We start from the raw sequence: 18587 nt of genomic DNA, 5'->3' as shown, positions 1-18587 counted from the left end.
GTGCACCTCAATTTGGCTAGAGTTTAAAAAAAAAAAAAAAAGTAGTGCTTTCAGCCCAAGTTTTTACAATGCATTTTTCTCCTGTGCCTCCTAGCTGCTCCCTTGTTTGCTCAGCCTGCTTATAACCTTGATCATCTTAGCTAGCTTTGTTTTAACTGATATAGCCATGAGCTGGAGGATTAAATGAAGGACTTAAAACAAACTGTTCCCAGTCTTGCCTTGTCTAGGTTCAGTGATGTACCAGACAGAAGCCCTAGCATGGATTTCAACAATTCCTCCCCCCAGATCTGCATCACTCAGCCCCACGTAAACCTTCACCAAGCTGGAGCAGAACTCCAGGAATAAGAGTAACAGTGACGCTTCATTTCTGCTCAGCATGCATGCAGGTGATTATGCCAATAGCAATACTAGACCTGTAAACATAGGGCCCACGCTGATTCACCACTGGCTTGGCTCCTAGACGAATCTCTTTTGGATTCAGCACCTCAAAGAAGTAGGCTGACAGGTAAAAAGGAACAGGAACGTCTTTCCACATGCCGAAGGCGATGCTATTGGGATCGATCCTCACGTTCTGGAAGAGAAAGCAGACATTTGGGCTAGGCTTTATCGCACCTGTATTATTGCCTCTCACAGAAGACAGCGATTTTACTGTCATTGATGCAATGTGCTCATTATGAAGCAGCTTTTAAAGTGTACAAGACAGAAAACAGATAAGCTATCCTTACATTGGTCATACTAAGAGCTAAGCTGGAAGAGGGTCTTCATATGCCAAACTTTTTTTTTTACACTGTTAAAGCCCCTTGTGACCGTGGGGGGATCGGCCTTTCATTGAATTAGTGAGAACTAGCCTGGATTAACAAGTACAACTTGATCAAATAGAGCAGGTTAAGAAGATGCAGGCAGCCTGGCCTTCTAGGGCACTGGGGCTGCTCCACTTTGCAGCCCTTGTTTTGGATTTAAATTAAATTAGTCATCCCTGTACTACCACCTTCAACACATGCTCGTATGATGGGCTCTTAATATATGGAGCTTTGATCTATGGAGCTCGCTTTGAGTCACTTTAACATGAGCATGCTAACTCACACCCAGTGTTCACACCACACTAAATGCTTACGCTGTCTTTGAACAAGCCAGCACTGGAGGGTAGAATCAGGTTCAGACTAGTTTTCTTCACACCCAGTGCTCTGCCCTGAAGTGCTTAAAGTCTAACGGCACCATGGATGAATAAACACAGATGAGTGTGTGGGATAGGCAAGCTTTGGGAAACCTTTGCACATGGGGCTGTTCCAGACATAGGGGAAGGCGAGACAGCATGAACTAAAGCATACGCTGAGAGCGGTGGAAGTAAACAGAGGGAATGGCCAGGACAGGAGCACAGGTGGTGCGACTAGTGCAGGACACTGTTTTGCCATAAGCTGCTTTAGTTAAGACAGTAATTTGAGTGGCTACAACATGCTTCCCTGTAATCTCCCTGTAATTGTATTCAAGCTGTAACAAGCCATGGTAGGAGGTACACGGCAGCAGCACTGGCAAGAGCAATCTGGGTTTGGAGGAAGGAGATCAAGCCCTTGATCATGCAGGCTGATCTACATGAGGCCCACTGACCCCCCAGGAACCCTACCTGCATGGATCGAGACAACTTCACTGCTAATGGGATCCCCACAGGGATGCAAGACTGCTGTGCCTCCTTAACTCTCTCCAGCCTGGGCTGCCTCTCACAATGCCTTGCTAGTGACCAGCAGCAAGCCCCTTCAGGTGTGTGATCACTCAGCACAAAAGCATGTGGAGCCCCACACCTGGCTAGATTGCATGAATGCTCCCAGAGCCACTCATGAATCAGAGAGAAAGGCACCAGAGGCACATCCTCCCAGCCCTGTACCCCAGGAATATACCGTCTTGCGCTGCTCAAGGTGGGCAGTGCAGATTTATTAATCTGTTCACCACTTCAAGAATGGAAAGTGAACATACACCAGCCCTGAGCAGATTTGCCCACACTTCATACAAACTTACAGGTAAAGACAAGCAGTAAAATCAAGTGTATTGACCACAAGAGTTAGATTTTAAGTGATGGCAAAAAGTCAGAGTTAGTTACCAAAAGAAATAAAACAACCATGCAGTCTAAACTCTCAACCCTATTAGACTGGGCAGCAACGAGACGAAGCAGTTTTTCCTCACTCCACTGGATATTGCAATCCTTAATATACAGGCTTGTTCCTTAAACTTGGACCAATCTCCTCTGCTGGGGTCTTCAGTCTTCTCAGTGTCTTGGTTGCTTGCAATGTAGGTTGGGGCAGGAGAAGGGCCCAGTATGTGTCCACTCTGTTTTATACCCTCAGTCCATGTGCTTGGAAAACAAGTTCAGGTATGTCTGGGCATTGCTGAGTCTCCAGACAAGGTTGAGCAATCCTCTTGTGTGGCCTCATGCAGGGAGTCACTGAATTGTAGCTGCCTTGATGGACAATGGTTGATGGGTTGTTTGAAACCCTGCCTGGGTGTTGGTTACTTTCCTTGCTGTTATCTCTGGGGAGCTAATATCTGGCTGATTCCCCAACTTGCAGCCTGTTTTAGTGACAACCAAAAATTCTCATAACTTCATATGAATTAATGATATACATATGTGGATAGAGAAATTACTTTCAGCAGGTCATAACCTTTCCCTAGATACCTTACAAGGCATGCTTTATATGCAAGATCACAATTATATAAAAAAATAGGAATATGGGGTTACAGGATGCTCCCCCAAGGTAAAGCATGTCACAGGTATCTGGGAAAGGGCACTGCACTCTACTAAGGGGGTGGGCAGAGGGAACCTTACAGCTTGTTAAGTTATTGACTGTCAGGGACTCAACTGAGAGGACATGGCTTGTGGTTTCCTCTGTTTGAAAATTGTCAAGTCCTATTTGGCATAAGATCATCAAATGGGCATCAGAGCATCAGCTTTGGTGTTTCCCCTCCAGTGGGGAGTTAAGACACTCAGTCAGGCATAAGGGAGGAAGAGAAAGGATACTGCATAAGCTACACAATTTCACTTGTTTTTCCTCAGACAAGCAAAAACTTCCTTCAAAATAAGGAGGAGGGTCTATTAAGTAACATGGCTCAGACCACAGAAAGCAACAAGATTTTAGCTATTCTAATTGAAGAAGTACTTCCACCAGATCCAGATTACACAGAGCCTTGCTTCCTCTGACTGTAACCCACATCCCAACCTACCATCCAAAGTGACATGATATATGTCTAGTTACCAGGTGGACTCCAACAAGAATGTTCAAGGTCTGGTGTTTCTTTATAAGCATGCATCAAAAGAAAGGATCATAGAGAGGGGGACAAAGAAAAGATGGCTTGGCTGAATATGCCTCTGCTATATTATGGAGACCCCAGATTTTGGTTTAGAAGAAGCATTTCCAGAGCTTTTAATGAGAGATTTTACAAAGCCTTAACTCTCAATAGTCCTGAGACAGGCAAATTGTCTTGAGAGATTTGCTGTAGGCCAGCATCTATGTATTAAAATACATATGAAGATAAGGTCCTTGCCCCAAAGATTTTACAAGACCCAGGCACACAATGCTCAAACTGAAGTGGGACTGGGGATAGAATTTTGCTCTGCTGGGTCAGTTAAAATGAACCCCATTTTATGGGGAGATCAGGATCAACAAGCAGCCTCTCAACAAGTAAAGTTGGATTTATGTTAAGAGTATCACTTTTGATATTTGATTTGGTGCATGTTCAATGGTTAGTTTCACAGGGGGGAGGGATAGCTCAGTGGTTTAAGCATTGGCCTGCTAAACCAAGCATTGAGCGCCCAACCTGGGGAGAGGGGGGAGCATTTTGGGATGTGGGGCAAAAAAATCTGTCTGGGGATTGGTCCTGCTTTGAGAAGGGGTTGGACTAGATGACCTCCTGAGGTCCCTTCCAACCCTGATATTCTATTTGTTTCCTTCCTTTGTAAATGGGTTTAGATTCCATTCAAATGATTAAGTAACTCAAGACACTTCTGGAACCAGATTAAAGTTGTTAATAATCAGTTAAGGAATTTCAGCATCTATCCTGCTTTGTGCAGTTTTGTTCCATGACTAGTATAGTCTTGAAAAAGGAAAGCCACGTGAACGGCTTAGAACTCTGCATCCCATTGATAATTGTACATGATGTCCACTACTAAACCGGACTTAAGATGCTCTGATTATCTGCAGCAGAGTCATTTAAGAACACCAGCAGCATTTTGCAGTCAATATGTGAACAGCTTTAAAGGTACCCCACTTTTGCCCCACCAATGCCCATTCACTGTGGTCCCCATCAGGCACAGGGCTGGCCACAGCATCTTGGGAAGGCTCATGCTAACTCAGTGGGCTCATTTTATAGGGGGTGGGACAGAGGAGGTCTTTGGACCACCATCAGCCTCTGAAGGGGCACAGAAGCAAAGCACAGCTGTTCTGAAGGAAGAACCTTCTGATCAACAGGGATATGCCCTCCACCAGGTCCCCAGCCAATGGAAGGCTGTGCCCATTTGACAAATGGCATTCAGATTCTTCCAGTCCCTCCACTATAGAATCCAGAGTCACCTGCAATATTAAGGTAAGTGCTAGAGTCAGCCACCCTATCCTTGTCACTGAGCTTGGAGAGATTGGACATCTAGTAGGAAATGGTGATCAGAAAGTATTCACTCAAGTGAATCCTCTCTTGTTTACCCCCGCACTACACCTGTTATCACTTTATTCCTGCCTTGTCTTCCATTTATAGGGCTGCTATCCCATGCTTTTATAGCCAATACTTTTCAGTCTCTGAAGAGCAACATCTCCTCTTTTCATTCCTGGAATCTTATTCATCCCCTATTCCGTTGTCCACCCTCCTCACCTGCTTGTATTCTCCTCTTCTGCCTCCCTTGATCCCCATGTCCTTATCCCACCTGTATACAATACATGGCACTTAGTGCTTCAGAGACCCTCACGACACCCCAGAGGCAGTAAGTAGATATCTGATTTTACCTACAGGGATGCCAGAGTCAAGTGACTTGAAGGCCAGAAGTGAGAGCAGATATTATATGGCAGGAGTCCTCAGCTCTCAGTTCCCTGTGGAGCTGCAAAAGGCAGCTTGAGGTTAATTGGCAGATACAGCAGAAAGGTTGTAGTTTGCATTAACCTGGCATTCTATAAAAATACTAGAATCTACTGTTGCGTGTGTACAGCAAAATCATCCAGGCAGCTGGTATTAAAGCCAGCAGTGAGCACTGCATGAACCATTCACATACCAGATTTTTAGCAAAACAGAGCCACTGAGTCAGGTAGGCCTTGAGACCTTTCGCAATGAATTGCCCCTGCAATGTGAACACTGTCTGCCACTGATTAGGTGTATTATGGATCCTCGGATACTGGCTACTAGATTAAGTGACCCAAGGCCTGACCATGAACAGCAAATTTCATTTGTCGTCCCAAACTGGTATGAGCTATTCACAAACAATGCTCAAAGCTTGTTTTGTAACTACCAGTTTAAGCCTCCCAGATCCACAGCTTCCTTTCATACAGTTCTGCTTGTACAACAGCAATTTAATAGGACTTACAATGTTGTCATATGGACTAGCCTTACTCCAAGTTAGACTTCCCTTCAAATTAAGACAAGCTTTCAAATACCTTATGCAACAGATAAAATATTGGCGATTAAGTGTTTGACGTTTTGGACCACGGAAGTTACAAGAGATTTTAGACCTCATGAATGTATGCCATAGTTGAGACAGCATTAAAGTTCAGAGGCATGAGAAAACTTTTAGCGGATATTGCAAAGTGTTTCTGCTAATGAGTCATTAACAATGGGATTAAGCTTTGCCAGAACCCTGGAAACGGATAAAGATGGTACAAGAGAGACTAGTAAACTAGTGACTAAACATGAGTGCTGGAATAAGCAAGGCCAACCATCTTTCAGTAAGTGGTCTGCAAAACTCTGGCTGACAGACTGCATGTGTCCAGTATTGAAAAAATTAGTTTAAATGAACTTAGGTGAGCAGGGAAGTATTTAAGTGGATTCTTCCAGCTAGAGCATCTCCCAAACACAACCTGCACCATAGCCAATAGACCCTTAATCTAGTGCAAATTCTATTTGTATTTGTTGCATTTGCAGCAAGCCAGTGCTATGGAGCCAGCAAGCTCATCCCTGGGGAAGGGAGTGAAATAAGAATGTGGTGCTCTACAGGGATAACTTTTAAAATGGTTCTTTAATGGGCTGGTACAGTCCTCAGCCAGAAGGATGGAAGCAGAGATGCCCATTCACTGGAAGGGTTGGAGATGGGGAAGGATTCTTAGGGTCACTGCAAGAATGCAGCCAAGGATAGGAAAGGAGAAAATAAAAGAACCACCACTACCCAGTGATTCTTACAGCAGCAGTTTTACTGAGCACACACCAAGATTTGTTTTACTTCAGATCAAGTGGCTCTTCATGTGATGTGAGCGCAAAGATTGAATTTATGAACCAAAACAAATGCCTTTCTACCTAAAAACCCTGAGCATTGTCTTGCTTAGTTCAACAGTTATATCATTTGAGGATTATAGAAGTTTCATGATGCACATGAATACCAGAAAATAGGATGACCTTCCACTTTGTGCTACTGCTTTTTCATGCTCCATGGTGAAACCTAGTATCATATGACATTGTAGATGTTGGGCCACATGACTCATCTGGTGGCATGATGTCCTTTGGAGGAGGAGGTGTTAATTTTTGCTGATGATTTAGAGCTACTACAAGAATAGCTAACAAGCGCCTAGAAGTCTTTCTGAATTATTTGTGGCTATCTAGGACCGTAGCCAGGCAGACATCCATATTTCCAAGCAAGACAATCATGCTGGTCTATTTTCCCCACTCTGCTTAGGAATAGTGGGATTTGAATGCTAAGCAGATGCTCACCTGTCTTCCAGGACATGTGACTGGTTCTCCTACCACCCCAAGGCAGTGATTCAAGTCACCAAGTCAGTCAAGGTCCTCCCACGCCTTCCCACACCTTACACAAGCTATTGCCTCACTCTACTGCCAGAAGGTAAGTGTTCTAAAACAAGAGCATATGGTCTGTCAATGTTCTCTATTGCTGCAGCACTCTTTCTGCTGAATTTCTGCATATGCCACCCAAAGAACAGCTCTGCCTTGCTAGCAAAATGGGCCAGTGGAGTAATGGATCCTGCATCAGGCCTTGCAATGTGAACTTAAGTGCAGCAAGCAAACCCAAGTGTGAATCTGACTCTTCCCAACCTAGTGCTCTGATCTCTCTTCTCCACATCCCTCCTTACACCAGGAGTTCCATTTGACTTCCAGCTACCAGACTGATCATGGAGGAGTGGGGGTGGATTTTATTGATTCTCTGTTACATTGTGAAAGCTAGGATTTTTAACTGTAGACACACTTAAGCCCAGACCCTCTAAAGTATTTAGGTTCTTGAAATCAATGGAAGTTAGGAGCCTAGCTACCTTTGATTGCCATAGTGCCTTTCCTCACTTTGGAAATAGTTTGTGCCACATCTGAAGTTTGATCCAGTGGGGTTGCATGGACATAACAGAAGGGAGAATTTAGGTTATGCTTAATGCCTTATTCAAGTGTCGGGATCTTTGAATTGCTCTACTGGAGCTCTGAGTGTTTCACACACTGAAGCGTCAGGACTCTAGCAATCATCCTTGCTAGAAACTCCTCCAGGGTATCTGCATGGCTGCAGATAACTACACATGTGCCAGACCCCTTGGCCTGCATGCCCCCATTGCAGAAGGGAAGGAACAGTAGAAGGACATTAGCTACACAGCATTAATTGAACTGTCAGCTTTTAATCCATCTTAATGCTTCTTATGAAGACACATGGCATTTTCAGAACTTCCTGGGGAGCTAGCCAGAGAGATTCCACTACTGCAATAAGGCATTAATCATATCAAAAGCTCAGATTCATTTACCATAGGGGTGGGACACTTGACTGGTCCAAAAATAATTTGTCAACTATTGGTCGAGAATGGTCACATGTCAAAAATGGTCAAATATTTTAAAGCACTAGTTTACTAGAACAGTAACAAAGAGTATTACTTGATGGTCTCCAACTGGCTTAGCCTTAGATAGATATTTATGTCTAATTAGCAAAAACCCAGATTTAACTGGGTTATTTTAGCTCAAAGGAAAATGTTAGACAGTGAAATGAAGTCCCTCCTGGTTAGTTTCTATAGGTTTGTCTTGTCAGTTTAGACTATAAACACTTCAGGGCAGGGACTGTCTTAGCTTGTTGAATGCGTTTTGTAAGCCACCACATAGTTTTATGGCCTGTTATACAAAGAAAGATAGTGTAGAAGATTCCAGCCAATCAAGAGGCTTTATATTCAGTTATTTTGTCTCTTCCCCTCCCCCTGCCCCACATCCACTGGATGGCATAACAGGTAGTAAAGTGACATTTAACCAACCTAACAGGATATCACAATGCAATCAAATATTTAGGTGTCTGCCTACATCAAGGCCTTCTTGCCAGAATATTTGACAATATTTAACAGATCAAGTGACATCATTTGACCATGCTATATGATGTGTTGTCGTAGGTGTGTCAGTCCCAGGATATTACAGGGATGAGGTGGGTGAGGTCATCTCTTTTATTGCACCAACTTCCATTGGTGAGAATTTGAGCTACACAGAGCTCTTCTTCACATCTGTGTAGCTTAAAAATGGTCTCCCATCAACAGAAGTTGGACCAATAAAAGATATGACCTCACCCACCTTGCCTCTATTATTTGAGCAGTCAAGTGATCCATTTGCCAAGCCTAGCTCACACAGCCAAGCCTGCTTTCAGTTACCACCATGCAACTTCACTGAAAACATAATGTGACTCAATTCGGTAGCATTCTGGGGTGACTGGGTCAAAATCTATTTTAAATGTCTAGAGGCCAGAAGTCTTCAGGCAAAAGAGACTCCATGAACCTAAATAAGAAAGTCATGTTTTCACTGGTACAGTTATTCTGCTAGAACATAGCCTTCTTTCCCCCAGTAGACCTTGAATTAAGCAGTGATTGGCTAGAAAGACTGTTCTGCTACATCTAGATCAGATGACTATAAATGCTAGGGATGGGCAAATCAAACTGAGATTTTACTTATCTTTAGCCTTCTTTCAGATATGGCTAAGGACACACCTCACCTACAATGAGATTCCTTTCACTCAACCCTCCAGGAGACACCGGACATATTTGCAGACACAATCCAATGCTGGAGGAGACCAGCTCATCTGAAGCAGCCTTCAGCCTGCTCTAATCAGAGCACAGCATCATCTGATGACACCACCAGGGTTTTTGGACTAGGAGACAGCATCAACCAACCACAGACACAGATTGGGGGAGTTCTGTTTGGTAAGTTACAAGCAAGCAACTGCTTGTAAGTAGTCTCAGTTCACTGATCATAATGGAGGAGCTTTTAATAGTACAAGTCCTGTTAAGTGTGTATTAGACTATTTGGACACAAGGGAGCTACTTACATCTTAGCATCTCCTGCTCTTCCTTTGAGCCCCCAAGATCTGCAGCACATGCTGGAATTGCTCAAGACCATTTTTAACCTGGCATTACAAATCCCAGAATCAGAGGGTTTTTTTTTGGGGGGGGGGGGGGGGGGAATTTACAAAGATGCAAGTGGCAGTTGGGGTCTAAGCCATTTATATCTTTGAAAGTCTTCCCCTAAAACTGTAGCGTCCGACAGACTGTTTACTCTAGCACTGCTAGACTGGAGATCTAGAGAAGTCTCCCTACAGGGATGAGATTAATTCAGCCCTTGGCAGGAACATCATGAACAGCTTTCTAGACTCCATAAAACCTGTGGAAAGGGATATGGTTAGTTCAGATCCATTAGATGGAAGCCTGCTACTTAACTACCAAGGATCTGTAGTAAATGTCCTTCCTGTTCCTCCCATGCAGTCATGGCTGCTGTGTTCCATGCTATAGGTGAGGCTTGAAGCAGTTCATGTAGGCATGGTTTGCAGAGGAATACAGGAACGCAAGCTAGAAGAGTATACACAATGTGTATGGGAGGTGGCACAATTTCTCACAAAAACCACAAGCTCAGAAGACAATACTGTAGGTTTTCTTGAAGCAACAGAGCTAGAATAAGTGAAGATTTAAATCCTGTTGGAAAGGAAGGGTCATCAATAGGCCACAAGTAGAGTCTGGCAGCTCTGCTGCAACCCTGCTGAACTCAGCATATTCCTTTATATGCAGCCACATGCTTCCCCTCCCACTCCACCTCTGCTCAGGGAATCTGAAGTGCTTACCACCATCACCCACCCAAAAGCAGCAAAGTTCCAGTTCCTTCTAAGCCACAGACCTTGTTGCTTGCCTTTGGCTTTCCTGGGAGGAAGGCATGTATTGCACACTTCAAACTGGGGGGTTAATTAACACTTCCCACCCTCCACCCCCACCTAGATGTGACCCTACAAGATACTCCGCTATTCCCATGCAATCATCAGTTTCATGTTAAAACTACCACCAATGAAAGATGTGGGCATTATTTGTTGGGTGCGGAAGAATTAGGAGCAAGGGCAGAGAGCTAGCAGCCCCTCCCACCCCAGATCTCGGACATACTGAGATCAGCTGGTCTCCTGGGAGTTAAGGGATTGATGCAATCAAAGAAAGCCGTTGTAATGGGCTTTATTCAAGCAATTAAAAGCTAGGAGATGCATGAATAAATAACTCCTCAGCCCCCTCAGTCATCAGAAAGGGGCCCTGGTTAACTCACTGGAAACGGTTAGTGCCAGTTATATGACGCTCTCCTTTGACATTCAGCCTCGGCTCAGCTGCACATCTCTCTAGTTCCAGCACATTATTTCAGATAAGCAGCATTTTCAGCTAGCAGCCACAAAACCTTTTGTGGTAAACGCCGACTGCTACAGTCAGGAGCACAGTGCCATATGACCTGACATTTCCTATTGCAACAGGAAGCAAGGCTGTCAGCCTTCATTAAGCTTCCTTAGCCAGCATGAACAGCCCCCCACCCCCCCAAAATGCATTTAGAGCAGGGGTGCTCAACCTCTTTCCTTTCTGAGCTGCTCCCCTTCCCCCCCCCCAAACATGCTATAAAACTCCGCGGCCAACCTGTGCTGCAATAATTGGTTTTCTGCACATAAAAGGCAGGGGGGGCATTAGGAGGTAGCAAGCAGGGTAATTGCCTGTCACAGGGCCCCCCCCATGAAGCTACATTGCTCAGGCTTCAGCTTCAACCCTGGGTGGTGGGGCTCAGGACCCTGGGCTTCAGCCCCATGTAGTGGGACTTCAGCTTTCTGCCCTGGGCCCCAGCAAGTCTAATGCTGGTCCCCTTTGGAGGCCCCCCAAAACCTGCTCAAGACCCCCTAGGAGGCTCCAGACCCCTGGTTGAGAACTACTGCTTTTACTTCCACTTGCAACAGAAATATTTTGTAAGAAGTTGTACCAGTAGCGTCTCAGATTCACTGCTACAGTTAGAAGCGCGGGGTGAGTAGCTGGTAGAAATCTATCACTAGCAGTGACCTCAAAAGCCTATGAAGCCTGGCAGCTGTAGCCCAGAAAACCCATTTAACTGAACAGTTTTGCTGCACGACATTTGTTCATTAGACAGTTGTCCAGCAACATTGCCTGCAGACGCACTACAAGCTTGCTAAGTAAGCCAGTGTTTAATTCAAGTCCAGGGAGGGACCTGCAGTCATGTAGGTACTTGTATTCAGAGTAGCAGAGTGAATTACACCTCTACCCCAATATAATGCAGCCCAATATTACACGAATTTGGATACAACGCGGTAAAGCAGCACTCTGGGGGGGTGGGGCTGCGCACTCCGGCAGATCAAACCAAGTTCGATATAACGCCGTTTCACCTATAATGCAGTAAGATTTCCCCCCCCCCACCCCCAGGACAGCGTTATAGTGAGGTAGAGGTGTAGTAGGACTGATATTGTGGAAATTAGGAGTTAATCAGGAACCAGCCCCTAAATTAAAATATCTGCTAAGAATTAACATCTCTCATTAATATATAGGTGGTTATTTGACACACACCCCAAGCCACTCCTTTACAATGATTATGACAGCTATGTTAGATCAGTGCTCTCTGCATAGGCTCTACCCAGGGGCGGCTCTAGGCACCAGCAAAGCAAGCACATGCTTGGGGCAGCCCATTTGCAGGGGCGGCATGATCCAGCGTGGGAGCTGAGAACCAACAGAGGGCCCTGGGAGCTGTAGTTCCTTGGTTAGCTCCCTGCCTATAGAGCCAGCCCTGGAGCAGGGAAAGAACTACATTTCCCAGCATTGCCTTGGCCACTACGAACAGGAAAGAGGGGGAGGGAGTGAGGTAGCTGAGACCTCATGCTGCAGCCTGCTGTGAATGGAGAGCTGCGCTGTGAGTAGGGATTCCATATTTTAACATTCAAAAAATAGGACACTCCACCCTGCCACCATCCACTCCCTCCGACTGTCCCCCACAGAAACCCCAACCCATCCAACCCGCCCTGCTCCCTGTCCCCTGATCACCCCTGCCCCTAACAGCCCCCCAGGACCCAACCCCCTATCTAAGCACCGCTGCTCCTTGTCCCGATTGCCCCCTCCTAAGACTTCCCCCCCCCCCCCCCCCCCAACTTCTGTCCTAGGACCCCACCCCCTACCTGTCCCCTGACAATCCCCTGGGACTCCCATGCCTATCCAACTACTGTCTGTCCCCTAACTACCCCCCCAACCCCTGACCCATCTAACCCTCCTTCTCCCTGCCCCCGACTGCCCCCCGAACCTCTGCCCCATCCAAACCCCGAGCCCCCTTACCGTGCCACTCAGACCAGTGCGTCTGGCTCCACGCAGTGCCAGACACACTGCTGCATACGTGCTGCCATGCTCCCCCGTGGAGCCACAGTCTCCCTCCCCCAAGCACCTGCCTTCCAGATTGGAACACCTCAAAATTCAGGAGTGCTCAAGCACAGTTTGGGCAGTTGTTACTTCATTTCTCCCAAATCAAATATACTGATCCACTGTAACTTGCTGTAGAAAAAGTACAATAAAATTGAGCAAGAAATGCTTCCTAGTGGTTATTAGGACTGGAATTGCCATTTTCAACAGCCATTGCCTTTTGTTTGTTTAAAAGGAAGACAGTGATATTGCATTGGCAAATTCCCCATAGAAAGAAAGAATGGAACAAAAGACTAATAAAGGCACCTCAACTTTTCCTCATTTATGTAGGACAGTCTTATAATATGCATCCAGATATCCTCCAATCACACAAGCTGAAAATTGTTCCACTTTACTGCAGTTCTGTAACCATGCGGGAACCAATCCTGTCTGTGTTCTGTGGACATCTAAAATTACTGCTGAATGACTTGCCGTGGGAGCGTGTTACCAGTGACCCAGGGCTGCGGCGGAAGGAGGGTGCAGGTGGGGGTGGGAGAGAGCCCAGGGCTGGGGCGGCAGGGGTGTGCGGCGAGGAACCCAGGGCTGGGACAGGGGCAGCCAAAATTTTTTTTGCTTGGGCGGCAAAAAACCTAGAGCCGGCCCTGGCTCTACCAGCTTACTTTCATCCAGTGATTCTAGTGTATCACCATATCAAGTATTTGTATCACCAACATTCACTAGATCAAGCCTCTTAACCCCCCTGTGAGCTAAGCAAGTATTTACAGATGGACAACAAGTCAAACATGCATGGTGTGTGGAGGACCATTGAGACAGAATAACTAGTTGATGGCATCACACAAGTGTTCCCAGATCTGGAAAATCTCTGGGGCAACCCAGCAGGCAGCACCTGATGGGGGTCAGGGCGCACATCCCTTCATGCATCAGAGTCTGACAGCTGGAAGCGCTGGGGTGTCTTAGTCCATCCTGCCAACATGGCCAAAGAGCATCCAACACAGCTTTAGAATAGAATGAAGGAAGGAAGGCTGGATCTCTGAGAGGCTGACATTTCGTACAAAGTAAATCACTAAGGTCATGCAGCAAGTCTGAGACAACTGGCACTCATGACTGTCCCAATCCCCCTTGTCACCCCACTACAACCCTGCTGGTACTCCATGTTTTTAGTCAATGTAGAACACTTCCACAGTAAAAAACATACAGGAGCAAGTATAATTGACCTATTTAAACTAATGTTCACTCATGCCGGTAAGAGGCCAAGCTACCTGGAAGCAGTTAATCAGTAGCCCTAGTTATTGACTGCTGGTCTAAAGACATTAAAAGATTAAGACTTGCATATTTTGCATCCATTACTGTGTTATCATAACAAACCTCACATCAGTTACACAAGTATAAATTTTGCAAATGGGATAAGAGGAAGGAGAAAGAAGATTAAAATTAGATCATGCTAGTAAGAGGCTGAGGAAAAAGGTGGGGGGGAGGTCTCCTCAGTATCCCATTTCTTGCTATCCTTGCCACACATCTTGAAGCATCAGCCAGTTCATCGCACTCTCTCTTCCCTGGACCTTAGACACTCTTGATTCTCAAGTCAATATCACGTGTTCAGGTATCCCATTTAACATAAGAGAACCTCTTGCTGCCAGGCACCTGTTATTATAATCTTTGACCGGCTACATAACAAGCCTACTAACTGCACTAGCATCCTAGGCAATGCACTGAATACCCTGTTAAGACGATCTTTGACCTCAGAAGCAAGCAGCAGCAGCCACCACTGCCACTGCTAAGAAGTGGACCCTACCATTGCCAGTTCAGGAAGTTCAACAAGCAGCTTTCCAAGGCTGAGCACTTCCTACTATTGAGAGCAGTCGCCCAGGGCCTTGGAGACTAGTAGGGGAAAGCCCAGGAGGAGACTTCAAATTTTTCGCCAAACACCCCGTAAGGACAGCACCACATTACACAGATACTGTAACCAGGAGCCTGCTATCTAGGTACTTGTATTCAAGGCCTGTGAGAGCCATACAAGCACCTACTCCAAACACATATGGCCTGAATGCTGAACTGCACCTCAAAATTTAATTCAGCCCAACCTAAAGAAAGTGACTTGTCACCATTTTACAGGAATAAAAATGCCCTGAAGTATAGCATTTCCTTAGGCTGTGATTTTAAAGGAGACTAAGGGATCCCGACAGCCATATTCTATGGACTTTAAAGTGGATTTGGGTGCCCAACTCCTTGGCTCCTCTGAAATCCGAGGCTAAAAGGCGCTCGAGAGTGTAACAAATACTTGTTTTATGACACTAGTGTAAGTCTCTAGCTTGTACAGTTTCCTGAGGACTCTAAATACTGTAACAATCTATGGCCACTTACAGCTTTATGCCTATCACAAAGCCACATGTCATGGACACCATTGGAACTGACAGCAATAGATCTCAGATCCTCCTACTCCAAGAGGACAGGCCTATCACTTGAGCTAAAGAAAATCTCCTTTAGCTCTTAGCGATATAGGGCCTATGTCTCAAGTGAGCATCTCTGATTATCCAGATGAATGGAATCAATAATGTTGATCTTTCACCACAAGAATTATGAGTCACCCATGATGTTAGTTACTTGACGTTGAGGGCAAAACCTGATAAAAGACGTCAATATTTTATTAGTTAACCTCAAGTTTAAACAAGTCCTATGCAGTCAGGAGGACATGTTCCCATGTCAAAATTAAATTTAAAAAACCTAATGCAAAGTTGAGAGAAAACTTAAAATCACACTGCTTTGATAGGGAAAAAGTCACCCTCCAGTGATCTATTCTCAATGGCAGCATACCACTTACTTTTATATAGCATCTTTCGTCTCTGAAGGATCCCAGACTAAGGAGGGATAGAACAGATTTCAAGTACATAAAAGGTTATTACAAGGAAGAGGGAGAACAATTGTTCTCATTAACTTTTGAGGATAGGACAAGAAGCAATGGGTTTAAACAGCAGTGAGAGCTGTTTAAGTTCGACATTAGGAAAAACTTCTTAACTGTCAGGGTAGCTAAACACTGAAATAAATTGCCTAGGGAGGTTGTGTAATCTCCGTCATTGAAGGTTTTTAATAGCAGGTTAGACAAACACCTGTCTGGGATGGTCTAGATAATATTCAGTCCTGCTTTAGTTCTGCCTTGAGTGGACTGGACTAGACTAGAAGACTTCGAGGTCCCTTCCAGTCCTACGATTCTATGACCTTATCTATACTAGGCAAGTTTGAACCATTGCAGCTTCATCAGTGGTAGCACTAGAGTAAAGCAGGCACAAGGTGTTTTTCTTTGTTTTTTTTTTTAAATCAAAACATAGTCTTTCCCTGCTTAAAGAGGGTCTACACAGCACAGGGGGAAAGATTCCAGCAGCCACCAGTTAGAGCTAGCAGAACATAGGTAAAGTATTGGCAGGAGAGCGAGTCAGATGAAACAACTGGCCTGGGAATCTGGAAGCTCCGGAGTCTCTAGCCCCACGGCAGACTCATGGTTTGGCTGCTGTCCTCAAGCCACAGGCCTGGGAGCCCCAGCAACTTTGGAGTGAAACTGGCATTCTTCTGACAGTCACTGTTGCAATAAACAATGTCATTCACTCCACAGTGGTAGGTTGGTCTGGTGGAGCAATTTTTCGTTTGGAAACACCATTTCAGAACATCTGGTTTTGTTGTCGTTCAAAACTGAACCATATTTTGAAATGCCAACATTTCTCATGAACTTGACACCCTGATCACCGTTGCCAACACTAGTCGAGGCAATAGCATGAAATTTCAGGGAAAAGGAACGTAGCAGGTTTGCTCATAGCCCTAATTGGTTCAGGTTTGTGAGGTCTACTTATATTCCTTTTGTGCTAACCCTTCTGGTCTTCTATTGCTACCTATCCCATGGACCAAATACTTCATTTTCGTTAACAAATGCTGCCGTTATGTCACTTAGCAATTAGAATTAGTGTTGCTTGGGAAGGGAATGGAAACCTTAAAATATACTACAGCACAGATAGTTAGTGTTAGCACGAACCCAGAGCTTTCTACAGCATCCTTCACTTTAGTAACGGTTAGCGTTCTGAACACATAAGGGGCAATCCATGATGCATTATAGTACTCAGTAAAGCAATAGTTTACTGAAGTGCCCAGGACTTGGGGGTCATTAGCATTGCTCAATATAGTTACCAATGCATTTTAGGGGGTCAGGAGGAAGCATGGAAGCAGAGAGCCCCAGCATCCAGACATCACTCCTGTAATGCTGGATGGGAAGGAGGGCAAGTTTTAGCCATTTGCACAAGGAGTAGAGAAGAAAAAAATAATACACTGTGGGAAGTGCAAGATCCTCACACCCCAGCCTTGCTCATTGCCACCCTCCCACCCCCTTCCCAGCCATCCCCAGATGAGGGGGAAGAGGAGTGCTTCAGGTAACAAGCCATGGCTGACCAGACCTCCCCAGTCTGTCATTTGTGCATCTGAGCCCAACTCCACACATTACCATACATAAATACTTCATGTCAATAGTATTCGCCCCTCATCTCGTTTACTCCTTACGAGAACTGACTCATTTCTACCTTAGTATCCTCTATGGACCAGCTTTACCACTTATTTATTTCAGGGGGAGTTAGAGGGGCCAGCAGCTGGCAGGATCAAAGAAGAAGAATTCACTCATTAGAACAGAATTTGTGTTCCTGTTGCAGGAGACACGACAGATGGGGAGTAATCAATCAACCCTGGGCTAGCTGGGGTTAGTCTGCACTTCAAGCCACAGGTGTACATTTCAATACCCAGACAGCTACGGCACACTTTTCCTGTCCTGTATGCCACCCCCCCTCCATCTCTGTTGGGTAAGGAAATTATTATCGACCTAGCCCTGCCAGGGGATCAGAGTAGGTGACCTAGGGAGGTCCCTTCCAGCCGTAGACTGCTCTGAGCCTCAGTGGGGGGATTTGAAACATTAGCCAGGTCAGCACTTCAGCACGCAGGGAGCTGGAGCTCAGTAAGGCGAGGGGGCACGATACAGCTAGTGGGGGGCACGATACAGCTAGTGGGGGGCACGATACAGCTAGTGGGGGGCTAGGGGATGAGGAGGAACCTGGGCACTTGATCCACCCCAGCCTTTGATGGGGGGCGGCCAAGGGGACGCCAGCCCGGGTCGGCACAGCGCAGGATGCAAACCCCCCCCCCCCACGGCTCCCCCTGGGCGCGGGTCTCACCTTGATGACCTGGTCCCGGACCATGCTGGGCAGGACGAAGAGCAGGACAAGGCCGCACAGGGCGAAGACCAGCCCGGCCAGCCCCAGCGCCAGGGGGGCTCTGCGCCCCGCGGGAGCGGCCATGGCGAGCGGAGAAACGTCCCCCACAGCGCAGCCACCAGCCGGGCCTCGCTGCCGGTTCCGCCCGCGGCTCTGCTGCAGCCAGCGCTGGGAGAGCGCGGCCGGCCGCGATTTTATTCCCTCCGGCCGCGCCGGGACCGCCCCCTCGGCCGGCTCTGCCCCGCGGTCGGCGGGGAAGGGCCGCCCCCCGCCCCCGCCGCGGGAGACCCGGCTACAGCGCCCCGCCCCGAGGGTCAGGCGCCTGGGGAGCTTCTCTATTCCCCCCCCTCGATCCTGGGGAGCCTCTCCAACCTCACTCCCCCCCCGATCCTGGGGAACTTTTTTCCAACACCCCCCCCCCCAGATCCTGGGGAGCTTCTCTTCAACCCCCCCAAGATCCTGGGGAGCTTATCCAACCCCCCCCAGATCCTGGGGAGCTTCTCTTCAACCCCCCCCA

At 46.5% G+C, this 18587-nt stretch overlaps 1 protein-coding gene across 1 annotated transcript in view; it reads right to left on the bottom strand.

The window, feature by feature from the left end:
• The window catches only part of SCARB1 (scavenger receptor class B member 1), a 42152-nt gene extending 23848 nt beyond the window's left edge, over window positions 1-18304 (bottom strand). The window contains exons 1-2 of the mRNA XM_054006656.1: window positions 18032-18304; window positions 414-571 (exon numbers count right to left, since the gene is read on the bottom strand). Coding sequence (XP_053862631.1) covers window positions 414-571; window positions 18032-18154 — 281 coding nt within the window. The 5' untranslated portion in view covers window positions 18155-18304. The remainder of the gene's footprint in view (window positions 1-413; window positions 572-18031) is intronic.
• Between the last annotated feature and the right edge of the window lie 283 nt (window positions 18305-18587).

This window comes from Malaclemys terrapin, chromosome 16, assembly GCF_027887155.1.
Source record: "Malaclemys terrapin pileata isolate rMalTer1 chromosome 16, rMalTer1.hap1, whole genome shotgun sequence".
NCBI lineage: Eukaryota > Metazoa > Chordata > Testudines > Emydidae > Malaclemys > Malaclemys terrapin.
Note: the sequence above shows the minus strand (reverse complement) of the source record. Positions and strands in the feature narration are given on the sequence as shown.